Genomic DNA, 19,633 nt, shown 5'->3' with positions numbered 1-19,633 from the left:
ATCATCATAATTACATTACCCCATGAACGAGGAGCATTAACCTGCGAGGTGGGATTCACGCCACACACACGCGCACGCGCACACGCACATACGCACGTACACACACGCACACATACACATACACGCACAAATACACACAGACACACACGCACACACACACACACACACACACACACACACACACACACACACACGCACACACACACACACACCTCTCTCTCCCAGAAACAGCTACCTGGCTGGCTACTGTATCATGACCAGACACAGGCATACGTTACGCCTCACGCCCGCATTACCTTGCTTGATGGATGACAGCCGCGATAATCTCAGCCACATGTCGGCAGCGATACAGACACAACACATCTCTCTCCACCTGCTGTCTGCATGCTCCTGGGCTCTAATGCAATATACAGCAGGCCATGATACACCACCACCAGCACCACCACCAACCAGCACCATTAGCAGCACCACCACCATCACCACCAACCAGCACCACAGCAGGCTTGTTTCAAGGCAAAAATAAGCACAAGCTCCCATCCATCTAGAGACACAGCATCTGGAAACAACCGTGCTGGTGTGCGGGACGGGTTTGTATTGACAACAGTGAAATCGAACATTGGCAGAGCAGTGCTCTGCCTTTTCTCGGAACCAGTGTGCTGAGGCCCTTATTATCTACGTTTACAAGGGGGACTCTGCTATGTAAACACGTACCAAACCAGTACCGTCAACCTCCGCCAACTTTCATGGATATTTATGAAGCCAGAATAGTTTGCGGAACTCTACTTGCTAGTGCTAAAGTATACAGTAGGGCTATGGGCAGGCCAACAGGAACTAGCATACAGGGAATGCTGTGGGAGCACGGCAAATGTTGAAATGGGCGGAGTTAAGTGGACATGGTAATAAGATGGATAAACTGCCAGAGTGAGTGTGTAAACAATGTCAGACTTTGGGTCAATCTTGTGAGATATGCCACTGACATGTGGTGCACTACATGTAAAAAGATGAGCATGGGTGGTAGATTCAACATATCAACAGCATCAGCAGACATCAGCAGCACCAGTGTGTGCAGGGTTGTGCTGAAAACAATGGAATCAAATGTTGGCAGAGCAGTGCTCTCCACTTTGTCAGAAATCGGTGCATGGTAGGGGTGTGCAAAATAATCGTCATATCGATGCATCGCGATACTTACTCTCACGATACAATGCATCGATTCATGACAAGGTATCGTGATACTTATTTTCTCAATATACTGCATGGATTCATGACAATTGATTATTTGATAACAATAAAATTCGATTTGCCATGGGTTATTTTGTTCAGTAGAGAATAGGTAATATTTCTGTTGTGATGTAAGCTCTCTCCCAGATGATAGAATGCTTAAATAGAATGAACTGACTTAAGAAAGCTACACAGCAACTGACAAATAAGCTGTATTTTACACATTTACTGAAGTAAATATCGCAATGCATCACAGTAGTACATGAATCGCAATGCATCGTGATAGAATCGCATCGTGGCATGTGTATCGTGATGCGCATCGAATCGTGAACCCTTTGCCAATACCCACCCCTAGTGCATGGTGGTGACCCTAACTGTGCATGTACACCAAAAGCGACCAAATTGACCAGATCGGTGGAAGTCATTATTTCTCTATGGAAGGTCAGCTAAAGTGAGGGACCAAAGCGAATTTGCTGGAAGCGAAGCGACCTGTGCGCCCAGAGCAAATTTTCCGATTAAAAGTCAGCTACTATTATGGTAAAGAACTATGACGTGGTTCGGTGAAAACCAATTGGAATGCTCATATCTTCAAATGTCCCAGGATGACAAGCCAGAGCTGTTATGTGATTAGCGAACTCAATCATGTCAATGTCACGCCCAGAGCGAATACAGCAAATTCACCGCAAAACTCCTTCAATGACCTCAGCTACTTGGTGGCTTTGGTAGTTTCTGGTGTACACGTACAGTAACTTGGTGCGAATTAGGGCTGGGATGATTAATCGACTAATCGTGACTAATCGACTATAAAAATTATTCGGAAAGAATTTTCAGTCGACAAATCGTTTAGTTGAATTCAGTGCTTTTTTACTTGCTTTTCTAATGCTTTATTGCTTTATTGAAACCTAAAATTGCACTGCACGTATGAATTGAACGTTGTATCTCGGAGTAAATAAGCTACTATCATAATTTAAAGCTCATTGGGAGCTCAGGGACCTCATTTTAACGTTAACGTTTTACGTAAGTTTCTTTCTTCTTTCCCAATTTCCTTGAAGATTAAAATACTAGAGTACTTGAAAAATTAATCGTTTGACTAATCGACTATTCGAAAAAAATAGTTGATGGATTAATCGGGAGAAAAATAATCGTTTAGGACAGCCCTAGTGCGAATAGGAATGGTGCCACTCAATTAGGGAATTGCTCGCCATGGCCTTGTGGCGACGCTGTACCGTGTTCCTAGAAGAAGCCACCGTTCATTCATTCTGCTACACAGCCCAATTCTCCGAGGAGTAATCTGTTAGCCGCACGCCCCGCTGAGGCGTCGTTGCATTAAATATAGACCGTGGCAGGCATCAGGCTGAGCGAGTGAAGAAAATTAAGGTCATCGATGCAAGCTGCTAGCAGGAGTGAGTCTCATTTGCACTCGTGAGCGTACTGACTAGCTGTGGCATACTTTCCGAGGCAGCAGTGTGTGTGTGTGTGTGTGTGTGTGTGTGTGTGTGTGTGTGTGTGTGTGTGTGTGTGGTGGGGGGGTGTATGCATTATGCATAGTGTGTGAGAAAAGTCTGCTGCTCTTTGGAGTAAAGGAGCAATACAAAATCTATGTCAGTGGCAAGCCCACGATAGCATGCTGACTTTCACAGTATGCTAATCACCTCCATCTGACTGTCATGTGTCATATCTGCTCCATGACTGATAGGAGGACACAATCGGAAATTACTGTTGAACTGTCATATCCAGGCAAGTTCTTTTGTGGTCTGTGTTGAGGTGCAGTATTGCGAACCCTTTGTAGTCACCATTCCAAATAGTTTGAGCTCAAATAACAAGAGAGTAGCGATATTTAATAGAGCAAGTGTTCTTTTCAGCTGCACAGCTGATATGTTGTTGCTTAATACTGAATATGAGAGACCAGCATCAGTGTAAGTCCAGCAGATAAGTCATCATTAAAGGAGTATGCCACATGCTCCCTCTTTTAAATTGTCTTAAAGCAAGACAACGGCTTACATGAAAAATAAGACACTTTACCACCTTTTTAAACCCCTGCCAACGAGTTTAACTGTATTAAGCCCCAAAATAGTGGCATACCCCTTTAACAAGTCCAATTAGATAGGGCAACCGTGAGAGTGCTAGATGCACATGATAGGCGCTGCAGGTGACCTAAAACACTGTGGGCAGACACACAAATGAACAAACAAATACAATGACCCAGTCCCATCCTGGGAGCCAGGCAACAACCTTCCTAGAACACATGAGAGAAGTAAGAGAAAAAAAAACATGGTTTCAAAAGCTTCCGAGTCGGCCTTACTGTTTTGGCAGAGTCCTCCATCGAAGCCATGAGGACATCTGCACAGATAGCCGGCCAAGGCGTCTCCCCTCTGCTGCGTCTCACTGCTCTCACAGAGTCCTCCATTGTGGCAGGGGTTTGGATGACAAGGGCCTGGGAGGAGAGACAAAGAGGTCTTCACATCACTGGGCTCTAGGAACCACATGCTTAATTTTGTTAGAAATAATTCAAAATAAAGGTAAGCAGAAGTGTGTTTCTCAAAGCCAATGTCGGTTGGTCAGCTGATTGTCAGTGTTAAATGATGCTGGCGACACGTTGTGACATTAAAAACTTGTTTATGCAACTCGGGAGTGTGCGGCACTTCTCTCCTCCTGCAAGTGTTTAGGTGGTTACCAGCACCTCCTTTTCTGGTGTGCTTTTGCACCTCCACTCAATTATGATCCTGGCATGTCAAGGAATTTTTTCAGATTTCAGAGTGTCAGAAACATTTATTAGTATGACCAGTACGTATGAGCAGTTCTCAAATACTGGGTTTTTTATTTCGAAAAAATAAATTGAACATTATCATGAGTTGAAGCACTTAGTCAAATGCTTAAAAGGGTTCTTCAGGGGACCAATTAATTATTAGCTTCTGAGCTGCCTTGAAGACATTGCTCTTCATTTATTTAAATAAGCCCTCTGTTTTCAGAGATCTTTGCCAATTAGGAGAGAGAGAGAAGGAGAGTCTGAAAAAGGATGCCTGCCTGTTGTCATGGACACTTAATGAGTAGTTTTTGCATTTATTTAGGAGAGAATGGTGTTAGGGGCATTGAAGAATTCAACTCAATTCGACTCAAAAACAAAAGCAGTTCCAACACATTTTGGCTCGAGTCATTCACAGTGAAGCCTTACATTGAATTCTGGGGACACCATTAGCCATGCAGTGTGCTGTCCTCTTTTCCTCAAAAATAGATGAGACAAGTTACAGCCCAGGTCGATAATATTTCAAAATATGTTAGATTATGTTTCAGACATGCTCTTTTCTGAAAAAGGAGAGAAGGTGAGTGTGTTAAGGGATTGTAATTTCCCTGCCCTCCTGCATTTTTGACCATGCTTGCTGGTGCATTCTGCTCGTATGAAAGTATTGGAATGACCAGTTGAGCCATGCAACAGTGGTGCAGCAAAACAGCATATGAGTGCAAAAAAGCATCCGACTCTGTCAGGTTCATGATCATGATGCATGCAGATACTTGGTCAGGTAATTCACACTATACACTGGTAAAATAATTAGGAGTTGGCTGCTCTATTTGCAATGTATGCAGACTTGAAGCATGAATCATGTCCACTGACCAAAGCTAATGACAATAATGTGCATTTAAAACTGGCAAACAAGCTGAAAAGGCGAGGACATATGCTGGGGTGGAATGGCAAACTCATTTTCAGTAGGTGATTCCGAATCTGATGCTGGTAGGCAAAAATAAAACCCACATGATTTAAAAAAAAAAACAAAAAAACAAGTTTCTGACATAAAAATGGACCATTTGTGGAAGTACAGGTGTCTGGAATGCATATTGGATAGAAGGATAGATGAACACTTGCCCAAATCTCTGTAACAATTTTGTGCAATTTTTATTCTAAATGCCACTTCAACACAGCACTCTATTCAACACAGTCAAAAGTAACACAGATGACTGACATGTTAACCTGCACTATTCTGGCTGAGCCATCACTCCATCAATTGTAATATGCTTGTAACAGACAATGGCATCCACATTATGTCAAATGACAATGGCTACGTTTACGTTATGTTTTTAATTTCAAATTAATAATTAATAATGAAAGAGTTTAGTCTAGTTTACATTGCACTTTCATTAAATTCTGAACTGTGGAGTGTTTACCTGTGTTTTCAAAGCAGAATTACGTTCTGAATTAAATGTCAATGAAAGGCCAATGTGACCTCCACATCTGACAAAACACCTCTACGATCATCAGTGAAAGAAAGTGAAAGCCCATTGGGAAACTCCAACTCCAATTGTCATTGTGACACAGCACTCCACAGCACACAAGTGAACACTGCACACAACGAAATTGCATTTATGCCTCACCCGTGCAAGGGGGCAGCCCTCAGTGGCACCCCATGGGGAGCAGTGCGGTGGGATGGTACCATGCTCAGGGTACCTCAGTCATGGAGGAGGATAGGGGAGAGCACTGGTTGATTACTCCCCCCACCAACCTGGCGGGTCGGGAGTCGAACCGGCAACCTTTGGGATGCAAGTCTGACGCCCTAACCGCTCACCCATGACTGACCATCAGTGCTGCATGCATGTGAATTCCACATTGTCTCATAGTGTATAACACCGTGACATCCACACCTGACAAAAGACACTAGCATCACTACTGCATGTAAGTAGTACATTGAAAACAGCCTTTTTTGTTAGTCTTTTTGTAAGCCCACTTGTATTGCTCCCAAGACGTGCATGAAACCACACTGGCCATCCTTCAGTTCTCTTCCAATTATTTCAGTTTCACACCCATATTGCGGTGGGAATCACCCTCTCTTTCTTATACAGCCAAAAAAGACCAAAACAAATCCAAACATACTGCTACAGGATTGCACAGCCCCAGTGTTTAATCTGCAGGGCTGGAAAAGACACATAGGTAGGTACAGTACTACCTTCTCCACCTGCCAAGCTGTCTGTATGTTCAGAGCAACTGTGAGCTTACGTATACTACTCACATGTCAGACCAGCAGCAGGCTCCTCAGACGGTGTGCTGCTGAGGCAGCCGCCTTCCCCATTCTCACATTGAATAACCTGCTCACACACCTCTCCTGTGTGTTGAGGAAGAACAGAGAGGACATGGAGAGGAGGAGGAGGAGGATGAGGAGGTGGTGTGTGTGTGTGTGTGTGTGTGTGTGTGTGTGTGTGTGTGTGTGTGTGTGTGTGTGTGTGTGTGTGTGTGTGTGTGTGTATCATACAGTGTGTGTGTGTGTGTGTGTGTGTGTGTGTGTGTGTGTGTGTGTGTGTGTGTGTGTGTGTGTGTGTGTGTGTGTGTGTGTGTGTGTGTGTGTGTGTAAATCTCCTTATCACAAAGGGGACATCTGCCACTGCTCCTCCTGACTGAGGCAGATGTGTGAGGGATTGGCGACACGCTTGTTACGGTATGTCACCTCACCTGCTGCTGATTTGAAGTCAATCAACATGAAACACCATCTGGGTCTACGGGATATACTATACCATATCCAATGCCTACAGCTTACAGATACACTGTAACCTACATGTGTACTGAGGTGTCTGCCTTGGCAATGCGAAAGACAGAACATCCAGTCTTATCTACCAACACACGTTGAAATGCACCACTATTCTCTGTGTGTGTGTGTGTGTGTGTGTGTGTGTGTGAGTGTGTGTGTGTGTGTGTGTGTGTGTGTGTGTGTGTGTGTGTGTGTGTGTGTGTGTGTGTGTGTGTGTGTGTGTGTGTGTGTGTGTTTTGTTGTCCTAAAAAGATATCTGTCTCTCTGCTCTGATGTTTTGAGATGCACATTTCTTTAAAAAACATCAGAGATGTTCTGTTGCCAACCCTCTGAGGGACCCACCCCGTTTACATTACAAAGCTGTTGCAGCTTAGAAGTTAAAAAGACCTTCAACCTCCACCCACTGACTGCTGTGTTCTTTGGTGTTTAAAAAGAAGATAACATGAAGGAGGAGAGCTGATGTCTTGTAAAAGGTGCACCTGTTTTTTTTTTTTTTTTTAGAAAACATGCTGGGAACAATACAGAGTATTTCTTTTCATATACAGTAGGCAAAGATACAAAGTCCTAGAATCCTAGGTGCAACTGAATGTACATTTGCATCACAAGACACACATCCTTGTCAGGTCACTGTGTGTGTGTGTGTGTGTGTGTGTGTGTGTGTGTGTGTGTGTGTGTGTGTGTGTGTGTGTGTGTGTGTGTGTGTGTGTGTGTGTGTGTGTGTGTGTGTGTGTGTGTGTTGGTGGTTCATGGTGAGATGTGGGTTAGTCTCTATTGTTGTAATGCACGAAATGGCTATGCCTGCCCAAAATGTATTCACATTATTGAATCAAACTGTTTGGCCTACATACCCCAACAAGTCTTCAAACAGTGTGAAAGTTGTCAAAATCAATTACGTTATACAAAATAAAAATAAAAACCAAAGGTTTGTGTACAATGACTTCTGCCCTGCCAACAAAATTGTCATATAAATATAGGCTATCACTTGATTATTTAGACACACTTCTACACCTTACAGCCTTACAGAACATGTCACTGAGTAAATCAAGTTGGCCATCGTGCATGCAGGCTGGCAGGTCTCGTTGAGTGCAATGGCATTTCCTGGCGTCTGACAGAGGTGCCTGACTTTATCCTAAACCAAGACATGGGAGTCGAACTCTTCGAACAAAGAAACACGTGGTCCTCCAGTCTGAAACAAGCGCACATCCCTGCAGGTATTGTGCCCACAGTTAATGTAAAGTTAACGCAACGATGGATGGGAAGGACATGGCACTTCAGGCACCAAAAGGCAGCCCATCAAAAACTTGCTCTGCAAACAGCAAAAGACAACAACGACACAGAGTTGACTATAAATGTTCAACGTTACCTTGCACTCCTGAGGTTGGTGCATGTGTAAAACGTGTTTTCTTTGAAAGTTAGCTTACGAGCGCAAACATGTGACATCCTAAGGTAATGATATGACCTCTCAAAGAGTAATGAGAGCGCTGAAGCCATTCATTTACTCACCATTCCTCGGATGTGGGACAGTCGCGCGAACGCAGAGGACCAGCGCCAAAAAGAAAGGCACCATTTCCTGCATCTTCCACGATTAAAAAAATATATTTCAGTCTAATTAGAGTTAAGTTATTTTTGATTTCGTAGATAATTCGAGTCCCTTCAAGAACTTAAAATCCGGCGCAGGTGCAGCTGTGTACTGAGATGTTAACAGCAGAGATGCTGCTGCTTGGTACTGAACCGCCTCATCTAACTGCAGTGTGATGGTGGTTGGCAGTTGCACAGCAGGACAGAGAACCGCGCGCCCTTAGATTGTTGTCAGTGAAAATGCATCTCGCGCGCAACTACAGCCAAAGCATTGTTAGCACAATGGAAACACAGCATTTAGCCTTAACCCTCAAGTCAATACACTTCGAACATGACAAATGACACATTTTACAGGTAAGCAAACTGTTAGTTTTACCAGTTTGATCCAAAATAAGTCTCTCTCTCTCTCTCTCTCTCTCTCTCTCTCTCTCTCTCTCTCTCTCTCTCTCTCTCTCTCTCTCTCTCTCTCACACACACACACACACACACACACACACACACACACACACACACACACACAGGCGATTCTAGGGTAAGTGAAAATTCACAAGAATGAACATTTACAACAAATCGCCACTGTAGTTTAATGTCTGCTGGTCTGAAGCTATTCACAACCTTTAGGCTTCGGGGCCCCAAGCGGCTGACTGCCTAGCCTGGTGACAAGGTACGCCTCTGCACACACACACACACACACACACACACACACACACACACACACACACACACACACACACACACACACACACACAGGGCCGGCCCAAGCCTTTATGGGGCCCCAAGCTAAATTTCCTCCAGCCCCCCCATAGGCCTACCACTACAAGCATCAGCTGCTTCATAAACTTCATTTATGGGGCCCCAAGCTAAATTTCCTCCAGCCCCCCCCATAGGCCTACCACTACAAGCATCAGCTACTTCATAAACTTCATTTACTTGCACAAGTAGGAGCTAAGGATGTCTGTAGATCGAGTATTCATCATGCACTGCACTTCTTCAAAAAAAAATTCTCAAACAGGGTGTTTATAATTAAAAGTGGTACATAAAATGACGTTGAGGTGTCCCCTGGTAGGCCTATATAATGAGTCCTGTTTCCATTGTGGCAGTAAGTGGTACATGAGAAAGAAGTATATGCCTAGGGAATATGGTGGAGAGTTCACTACTTCCTCAAACCTAACTGGGCAAATACGCAGGCCGCGACATGATTGAAGCAACAGAATCACTTCTGTGCAGCAGCAAGCGACACGAGCAATTAAAGCGACTAAAATGACATATATGTCCTTTATAAGCAGAACGCAAGCATTCAAACATTCCCATTGGCTGTGGTCACTGACCTCTAAGCTTATACAGTCATTGGCTGTCACGGCTTGTCGCTGAATTGAGTGAATCTGGTGTCTTCTTACTAACTCCATATTGATGTTGAAACTGTAGGCTAGTGTTGACTTTATTTGACTGACCCCTCCCATCAGCGCTGATGTATTGGCCAGAACCTAAATACAGTAGCCCTACCTGTGTCCGCACACTCAACTTGTGTAGGCCTATTGAATTTACTGGAATGTACTTGTTTAGAAGCCTGTCGTCAATAAGTAACCTCCTGTCATGTGAACTGGCTAGAGTGGTAATAATATGTGCAATATATATTGTGCAGGTAACAATATCTGTATTCTACTTAGCTATGCTCTCTGTGTTGCATTGTTATTACATGATACTAATTATAATAATTAGCTATAGGCATACTAGTTTAATACTTACTTTCTTAGTTTTGTGACATAGCCCTACTACAGCAAATACAGAACACATAAGAAACTGCTAAACCTGCCTCCCATTTAGATCCGATATCACCTTTTCATACTGTTCAACAAAGGGAATATACTTAAAAAGAATGCATGTATAAAATAGCCACAGGGAACTGCAATACACCTAGCTTATCTATAGTTTATCAGAATTCTTACCTTAAGTCCTGTCTTACCATTGGGCCGGGAGCAATGATTTTTCATGCAGAGCCCCTGCTGCCTGAGACATCAGTGCTGTGTTGTAAGGTGTCTGCTGATGTTGCATAACTTTTGGTATGATATGTGGGGTATGATAAGATGTTTCAAAAACTATGTAAACAAACCATGGCCCCGGTTAGCTGGCCAGGATTTCAGAAAGGCCTAAAAGAAAACCAATATTCTTGGGTACTGACAAGTCAAGGATAGCGTAAGCAATATAACTGCATGTTGAATTTGGCCAGATTTCTCCTGTCAGTTAAAGTCTGTTTATTTTGATGAGGTCATACTGAATTATTTTTGCTTCAGCACTGAGCATATCAAATTATAATGCAAGACAAACAAATAGCTATGTTTTAATATGGCCATTTTAGGCTATGCAGCTTATTTGAAGAGGGATAGGATAGGCAAAAAGGAATAGGCTATCTAAAAACTGGGCTGATTGCTTGAATGCTTCAAGATGTTGTTGCATGCAGTTAATACAACACTTTTTTCTTTCCTTTATCCTCCTTTCTTTCTTTCTTTCTTTCTTTCTTTCTTTCTTTCTTTCTTTCTTTCTGTCTTTCTGTCTTTCTTTCTGTCTTTCTTTCTTTCTATTTGTTTTACTGAGATAGGTCCTCATTGAAAAATAGCGTTGAGGATCCACGCACACACAGGTGCTAGATCAAAAGTAATCATAAAAGATTCTGCACGCTATTGTACTGGTAACAGCAACAGTGGGCAGATTTGTCTTCTTTCTTTCCGTTCCTCGTAGAAACTCTACCCAATGGTACCATCTGCTGGTAAACATGCAAGGGCTATGGAACTGCTAAACTGATAGTAATAGTATGTAAATACTGACGTGTATACTGTATATAACATCATAAAATATATATAGCATCATATAACATGTAGGGTATGTAGTTAATACACATATCATGTAGCTTGTAGCTTACAGGCAGCATTGCCCATATGGGACCTAGGTTTGAATCCGGCCTGGGTAATTTCCTAGCTCTTCCCCATCTCTCTTTCTCTCTGCTTTCCTGTATTCTCTCGCACTGTGGGATTCAAACCTGCTACTCTATTATATGAAGAGCTTGTTAACCACTACGCCACAGCTGCTTCCAATATGAAACTAACAGATCAGTAAAACACTAATCACAGGATACACATATACTTGCTTACTGTACGATGACACATTACGAGCAAATGACATGCCATGACCAAACAGCGACTGGGTAAATCAGGTGCACATTTCAAACTGCAACAGAGTTTGTCCCTCCCACGAGACAATCTTTTCTCAATTAATCCATTCTAGACTCTTTGTACAAATTAAATTATAGTGTGAGGGTATGGTAAGACCAGGCTAAGATTCCTCGTTTGTGCATGCAGCACGACCATACTCAGGGGCGCTGCTAAAAATGTTGGGCCCCATGAAAGATTCAAATTTTGGGCCCCCAAAATAGCGAATTGTCATCAGCATCCTTCCAGGTGCCCCTGTCAGTGCTGTCGGGCCCTTAGAATCTGTAACACCTTTCCCCCCCCCCTCGCGGCACCCATGGCCATACTTCCTGTCATGCTGCAACAAAGAAGTCAGGCAGGTCAAGCTTCAGGGATCCTCACATTTTTGGAGTGTGTTACATAAAAGTTTATAAAGGTTGGAGCAGGCTTCACCCAACAAGTTTTTCTTCTTTTGAGAGTGCTGACCAAAATATTGTAAAACTGAAAAATGAGAAATGGTCGCACCATGCATAGATTCTTTTTTATTATAACACAGACGTGTTTCTGCCTGTAATCATAAAAAAGAATCTATGCATGATGCAACCTTTTCCCATTTTTGAGTGTGCATCATCCAATCAGGGGAGTTTTCGGTGTAGCCTCTTGGTGCAGATGCGCTCACCGGCGGGCCTACTCACTATTTGCTGAAAATACTCAACTACAGCATAACAACATTGCTATGACATTACTGAGAGACAGATAAAGACATAGCCATTACAATTTTGGTGACAGAAAGGTTATAACATGGGCTCTGGGCTAAGAGGTTAAATCCAAATGAAATCGTCACTGGTCACACTCTGGCCAGGTTAGATACCCCCCACCGCCACCCCCTTCTGATTTTCATAATGCTGCAAAAACATTCTCTCTTCTTTCTTGGTAATGCACACCCCTAGTTTGTGTGGGTGGTGGTCTGCAGCGCCCAAAAGGACATCAGTGATACTGGAGATGAACCACCAGAGGGTGTACATGAGGCAACCACAGAAAGGATACAAGACTGGGAAACTGTCTCTGAAAGTTTGAGCAATGAGCAAAATGCTTTGGAGTGTGTGCCCTAAAAATTGAATAGGCTACCATCACATCAGACTAGAGTGCAAGTAGGCTATTCTTAGGCAGTTTTATTGTTAATTTCTTCACATGCACTGGACATACAAAGGAATGGAAATAATGTCTGGGGTGGTTGGGTGGGTGGAGTGTCCGTTATATGTTTTAGTAGATTAGAGTTGTAAGTGCAACAACCTTTATGTGGGGTGCCATTTGAAGGGGTAGGCCGACATAAGTCTTATCCCATAGTGCATACACATTTGTTTTGTAGGGCCTATACGTACGTATTTTATAATGTAATATAATTTTATAATCACTGTGTAGCTAAACTTGCTTGATTGTGTCTGTCACACTTAATCAACCTTCCATTTCAATACAGAAAATGTAGGCTACAATTAGTGGGGTAGGCTATGAGGCTAAATATATCAGACTATTGAAAACTTCTTTCCTGGTTCATGGTTGTAAAGATGTGTAATACTCTATTAATAACATGATACGCAACTCTGTCTCGCTCTCTGTTTTCAACTTTTTAGACAGTCAAACAAGGAGGCCTAATCCTGATTATGATAAATACATTTAAAAAAAGTTATTTATTTATTTACACTAAATATTTGCAACTCTATGTGCCCTAACTTGCTTTCCTTTCAAATCGAATTTGCATGTGTTACATCAAGCTGTGTAACTTCTACAATGTAGCCAGCCAGTCATGGAATTAAATGGAATACAAATGTAACCAGTCAATAGAAAAGCGCAACATTTTTGCACAAGTCAAGTGTAGTGGCGGGCACGCGCCTCCTCGATAATACAAGGGGCAATTAGAAGAGCTGGGATAGAGGGAGGGGTGCATTGAGCCGTGACCGAGTGACACCAGCTACGTTTCAAGCTACAAGTGACTAGGAGGTGGACAAAGAGTCGACGAAAAAAAGCCTGATCATTGTGTTATTCTGCAGTTTTGAGAGTATGTTCCAGATGATACAGCTGGTAAGACGCTCAGCAATGCAACGGATGGTTGGAAGGGACTTTGTCAAAACTTAGAAGGCTTTAGGCAGCTTCTGTTAACGGAGCGCACTGATTCGGATACTTGGCTAGCTAGGTAATAACTTTGCTAGCCGAGTTACCTATGCTGCTAGCTCAGCTCCATGGCGAAGTAAACTCAAGACAGCTAGCCTACTAGCTAGCTTAGGATAGCTTTGGGACAAGGGGCTGCAACTCCAACCTGGCGATATGAGAGAAAACAACGCGCTGCTGACAGATATGTTGCCGTGCGAATTGCTTTCCTAAACTTCGGGTATAATAGAGCAACATTAGCAACATAACTGACACTTAAATCATGAAGCCTAAAACTTAAGTCCTGTGTACTTGCTATCGTAGCGAGCAATCCAGCTAGCGGGCTGTAAGTAGTTTGGATTGTGCACCGCGGCACAGCTGCAGAAGTGGTGAAAATTGTCAGTAATTTGATAGTTGTCAAAGTGAAGAAAGTAGGAACTGTGAGTGGTGAAGTAGAGGGGCCTCCTTCCCTGCACACAAAGCAGATAGTTTAAACTGGTTTGACTGAAGAAAATGATGGCAACAGAAGATGGAGAAGAAACGGACCCTGCTTCGCTGTTGACACAGATCGATGGCGGGGGCATAATGGACACAGCCCGTTTTGCGGGCTTTCCAAAGCCGAGGATGCGGATGCCTGAGACGGGCCCCACCTCAGCAGTGGACACTAACCGCTCCCTGGGGTCACCAGAAGTGCCCCACCGACTGACAGATTGGTCAGCTGGAGTAGAAGCGAAAACGGGAACGGCCGCTGTCATTCCCAAGGATGGGAACAGGGTGGCAGAGTCCCCGTCGGAGGGAGTTGGTAGTCGGATATTACCCAACGCTGCGAGTCCGGATGGGAGCGCTGCCCTTCCCTCCGTGCCACCGCCCCGTACTGCTGCTGGAATATTGGGAACTGTGGATGAAGCTGATGGGCTGGACGGGCAGGAATATGAAGAGGAGGAAGTAGTCTTCTCACTGAGCGCTCCTCCACCTAATCAGTAAGTTTGGCTCCCTAAAGCCCGAGAGAAAAGTAACTATTCGTTTTTGTAGTTTCCACGAGGATTATGGGAGGGATTATTGTTTATCTTATTAAATCGTGCTCAGTGCTTTGGGGTGTACTTGAAAACGCTGCATTATTATTATTATTACTATATAATGATAATAATAATACAAATAATATTTATATTATTATTATGCATGGACATTGGTATAATGGTGACAGTGTGCAGTGATTTCTTTATGCCACTTCATTGACACCTGTTCCATAGGGCTCACCTGCTGGTTTTATAGTAGTTGTTTCCAATGTAATTGAACTAAACAATTTCATTCTGATTGCACGATTTCTTTGCTGCATTACATGTCATGTCAAAAACCATTAACTTGATGTACATGACATAAGGTGTAAGTTGCACTTTCAGCAACACAACCTCACCTACCATAATGTATGTGATCCATGCCACGTTGCCAAGCAAACCATTGTCACACAACTCTTCTCCCTACCTGGACAATGAATGTATGTCTCTGTCTGTGTGGCAGCTTGGTATCGTGCAAAGCCGGACTAGATCTGAAGGCAACATGCTTCAAATAACCAGATTTGTTGTGTCCATGTCATTTGGGCCATACCACATAGCTGACTGATGTCTTTTTTGTCTCTAGCTGGGTCAATTACATTTTTGGGGGGGTGGGGAAGACTTCAGGTGGTAGAAACACAGCCAATTCCCATTAATTAATTAGTAATTGATAATTAATGTACTACAACGAATATGCTTCTTAGATAATCCACTTAACCCATTTTAGCCTAAGCCATTTTTGGGAAAAGGTGCCCTTTGCCTATTAAAACCTAGATATCTCAGCCTCCGAAGCACACAAAAATATTTCAATAAGTTGCATTTAAAAGCAAGGCCACTCATTTTGCATTAGAATTGGTTCATTCGGGTCTAACATACATACATTGTTAACAAAACGCCCTCAAATCTCAAGAGCTTGAAAGCAGCGTATATGTGTCTCCAGGCTAAAATGGGTTAAAAATAACATTTAACTCATACAAAAGTGACATTAGCTGTTGTTGCTCCACACTGGGCCGTGGTACCACTAAATTGTCATCGTGCCATCTGCGTATCAGGTGGTATCATGGGAAGCTGGACCGGACCATGGCGGAGGAGCGGCTGCAGCAGGCCCAGGCCCCGGGCAGCTACCTCATCCGGGAGAGCGACCGCCGGCCAGGCTCATTCGTGCTCTCCTTCCTCAGCATGACCAACATGGTCAACCACTTCAGGTGCCATTATACACCCACACATTCATCTCACACACTCACTCACTCACTCACTCACACGCACACTCATAGACGTGCGGTTGATCAGGAGGAAGTGGTTCATAATCTCAGTGTGGTGTTCACTATTCACTGAAGAAAACACACACGCGCTCACGTGCGCATGGATGTATGTGTACATGTACAGTACATGTAAATCTAGGGATGATGCCACCAGTGTGTAGTATTATTACAGTTGAGGATGTTCGTTTTTAATTCCTTTGTGATCAATATAGTAACTCTTACTACTGTTATGCTGCAATGTTTCCCAAAAATCAAACTCTTAAAGGTGCACTGTGTAATATTTTAGTAGTTTATTTCCAGAATGAATGCTTGCCATCGACAAATGTTACCTTTTTCACGAATTCTTACCACCACCATCAATTTCTAAGCATTCATTATGATTGGGAAAATTGCACCTTTCATACATGAAATGGATCTTTTCCATGTCCACCATTTTGAATCTCCAGAAATAGACATTTTTAGCTGCAAAACCTGCTGTACTTTTGTGATACCAGTAAATATTAGTTTATTACTAATTAAATATTAATGACAAGATCTGGGGTACATTTCTGGAAAGCGTAGTTGCTAACTATGTTAGCTACTTTGTTGGTTGCAATGCAATTTCCCATTGGCAACAACCGAAGTTGCTAACTGCTAACAACTACGCTTTCCAGAAATGCAACCCAGGGCAATAGGCGGCACCGTTTCAATGAGCAGCATAGTTGCAATCTGGCCACCAACCTACACAGTGCACCTTTAAGTGCCGAAAGAGAGGAAAAATACACCCAGCATATCTGCAATGTCTTAAGATGGCTTTTGATTTTCATATTCTTCAGCCAAATGGCATTTTGTGCTGTATTGTATATGCCATTTATGTAAATGTTCATTTTTGTAGGATAATTGCCATGTGTGGAGACTACTACATTGGAGGGCGACGGTTCTCCTCCCTGTCTGACTTGATCGGCTACTACAGCTACGTGTCTTGTTTGCTCAAAGGAGAGAATCTCCAGTTCCCAGTGGCACCACCAGAGGTAATCAATACTTAATACTTCCATCATGCTGTGTACATACAAATACTGTATGTTATGGGTCTGCAGTGTTAGTGGAACAGAGTAGAGTAGAGTATCATTTATTGATCCCAGGGGGAAATTAAGGTATACATTAAAAATTTCCCTTGTCCAAGTAGAATTGTGTGGTGCTATCAAAGATTCTTTAATTCTAACGTGCTATGCCATTAACATGTACAGTATGCGGCACGCAGCTGATGATTCTTGTGAGTGTCAAGAATCACAGAGTGGAACACTGGTCTTTGGTCATGAGGGTTTTTTTTTCTGAGAACAATTCTTTCACATTTAAAACAAAAGGATGATGACATGAATCTTTTTGTTGATGTTTCTTAAACGTCAGTGTTGGCAGCAGTGATGTGTTTCTCGACAGCGTTGTTGCTCAGCAACTTACTTGGTTGCAATGCATTTTCCCCATTGGTAATCTACTAAATAGCTAACTAGTTAACAATGATGCTTTTGAGAAATGGGGTCCAGGCAAGGCTGGTTGATTGATCAACGTCAGGCCAGTCATGGTGATAGGTATTGGACATACTTCGTCAACATTGCAGAAAAGACGACATACGTCTGTGTGAAGGTAGAAAAGAGCAGTGTGAGGGGAAAGTCATGCTAGACTATATGATGTGGAGTCAGCACCCAAAGGGAATGGAGTAGAGAGTAACTTTATTGATCCCCAGGGGGAAATTCAGGCTTTTCAGAGAAAAATTCAGAGTTTTAGGTGCTGGACATAACATGTTGTTTCCAGAAGGTAATATCATTCATCACTAGGCTCATACACTATACACTTCTGTGAGGTCACAGTGATGTAATGTTTTAATACGGTATGCATTGGACTATGTTGTCATTATTATTTAATATGATGTTCTGTACATTATGTTACAGCCAGTGGAGCATCGAAGAAGAGTTCGAGCCATATTCCCGTACACCAAAGTGCCTGAAACACCAGAAATCAGGTAAGTTCTATCTGCTTTCGCAGCATGTTGACATTTCTATAATGTTAAATGTCTAATAAAAATTCTTCATGCGAAATTTCTGAAGCTATATTTTTATATTTTTACAAAAGCTTCATGGAAAGGTCATAGGCAGTCATTTTCCGGTTGGCAGTTGTTGAAATGTTTGTCACGCATAGTGTGTTGACCATATCATCTTTGTGCTATTTCTTAATGAAGGCTGTGAGATGACGCCATGTAATATTGCTAAGCTGTGTTCACGTATTGAGGCCAGTGATTCTTGAGGTTTTTGAAGGGGTATTTGCTCAGTCTGAAAACCATTGAGAAACACTGAGTGCAGTTGTATGCAGGGCACTTTTTGGTTTCAAACCGAAGAGAGCCATGAAAACTCTTTCCGAATGAAACTGTATTCCACATATATTCTGGTGGCGCAACACTCTTCTACATGAGTTCAGATGCAAAATCCCTAAGTGCCGTTTCAGAAAATAATCTTAATTCCTTTTTATTTAATACAAAGCTATCAAAATTGCATTTTTTTATTATTATTTATGTAATATACAGTAACTATTTATATGTATTATCAAGTACATGAATGTAAACCAAACCAACAACGGGGTTCTCTAAAAATATAGAAGTGCAGGTCTTCCGAAATGGAGTGAGGGGGTTTTGCATCTGAACTCTTCAATATATAAACCGAATATTACAGAACTTGTTTTCAATCAAAATTCTAACAATATTTCATTTGAAACCAGACTACCCCCTGCATGTAAAAGCAGTGCTTGGTGTAATGTTTGTAGTGTTGCGTTGGTTTTCTTCTGAGTGCCATTTGCATGTGCCCCGTGCAGCTTCCTGAAGGGGGACATGTTCATCGTCCACAACGAGCTGGAGGACGGCTGGATGTGGGTGACCAACGTCCGCACAGATGAGCAGGGCCTGATTGTGGAGGACCTGGTGGAGGAAGTGGTAATCTCACACACTCACTCACTCACACGCACACTCACACGCACACTCACTCACACGCACACTCATAGACATGCGGTTGATCAAGAGGACGTGGTTCATAATCTCAGTGTGGTGAAAACACACACGCACGCACGCACACACACACACACACACACACACACACACACACACAGATGAGCAGGGCCTGATTGTAGAGGAAGTGGTGTGTAATGGCTATTCACCAGTGAAACCACACATGCACACACACACGTAAGCAAATGCAGACTGTACACAGATTGTTGCGCACAGATTCTATCTCTTTCTCTCTCTTTCTCTCCCTCTCTCTCTCTCTCTCTCTCTCTCTCTCTCTCTCTCTCTCTCTCACACACACACACACAAACGTTAGCAAATGCATACTGCATACAGATTGTTGCACAGATTCTCTCTCTCTCTCTCTCTCTCTCTCTCTCTCTCTCTCTCTCTCTCTCTCTCTCTCTGTCTCACCCACACACACAGCAGTGTTGCAACATAACACTAAAGTCTATGTGTTTCTGTATTAAATGGTTAATAAGGTCACACTATTTTAAAATAATAAAGTACTATTTTTTTCCTTTCAAGGCAAAAGAAGAGGACCCACATGAAGGCAAAGTGTATGTGTTTCTCTTTGTTTACTTTCTTTTGGTCTCTTTTTGGTCTTTTGGTCTACCACCTGAGGATGCAGAGGAAAAAAACATGTAAAATGTGTAAAATA

The 19,633-nt window shown here is 42.8% G+C and overlaps 2 protein-coding genes across 2 annotated transcripts in view; one reads left to right on the top strand and one right to left on the bottom strand.

The window, feature by feature from the left end:
* edil3b (EGF-like repeats and discoidin I-like domains 3b) overlaps positions 1 to 8,346 on the bottom strand; it is a 32,448-nt gene extending 24,102 nt beyond the window's left edge. The window contains exons 1-2 of the mRNA XM_063210027.1: positions 8,232 to 8,346; positions 3,521 to 3,652 (exon numbers count right to left, since the gene is read on the bottom strand). Coding sequence (XP_063066097.1) covers positions 3,521 to 3,652; positions 8,232 to 8,304 — 205 coding nt within the window. The 5' untranslated portion in view covers positions 8,305 to 8,346. The remainder of the gene's footprint in view (positions 1 to 3,520; positions 3,653 to 8,231) is intronic.
* Positions 8,347 to 13,449: 5,103 nt separating this feature from the next.
* The window catches only part of rasa1b (RAS p21 protein activator (GTPase activating protein) 1b), a 33,513-nt gene continuing 27,329 nt past the window's right edge, over positions 13,450 to 19,633 (top strand). Inside the window, exons 1-6 of the mRNA XM_063210021.1 lie at positions 13,450 to 14,613; positions 15,738 to 15,890; positions 16,822 to 16,957; positions 17,873 to 17,943; positions 18,786 to 18,903; positions 19,501 to 19,532. Of these exons, the coding sequence (XP_063066091.1) occupies positions 14,147 to 14,613; positions 15,738 to 15,890; positions 16,822 to 16,957; positions 17,873 to 17,943; positions 18,786 to 18,903; positions 19,501 to 19,532 (977 nt within the window). The 5' untranslated portion in view covers positions 13,450 to 14,146. The remainder of the gene's footprint in view (positions 14,614 to 15,737; positions 15,891 to 16,821; positions 16,958 to 17,872; positions 17,944 to 18,785; positions 18,904 to 19,500; positions 19,533 to 19,633) is intronic.

This window comes from Engraulis encrasicolus, chromosome 11 (assembly GCF_034702125.1).
Source record: "Engraulis encrasicolus isolate BLACKSEA-1 chromosome 11, IST_EnEncr_1.0, whole genome shotgun sequence".
NCBI lineage: Eukaryota > Metazoa > Chordata > Actinopteri > Clupeiformes > Engraulidae > Engraulis > Engraulis encrasicolus.
Note: the sequence above shows the minus strand (reverse complement) of the source record. Positions and strands in the feature narration are given on the sequence as shown.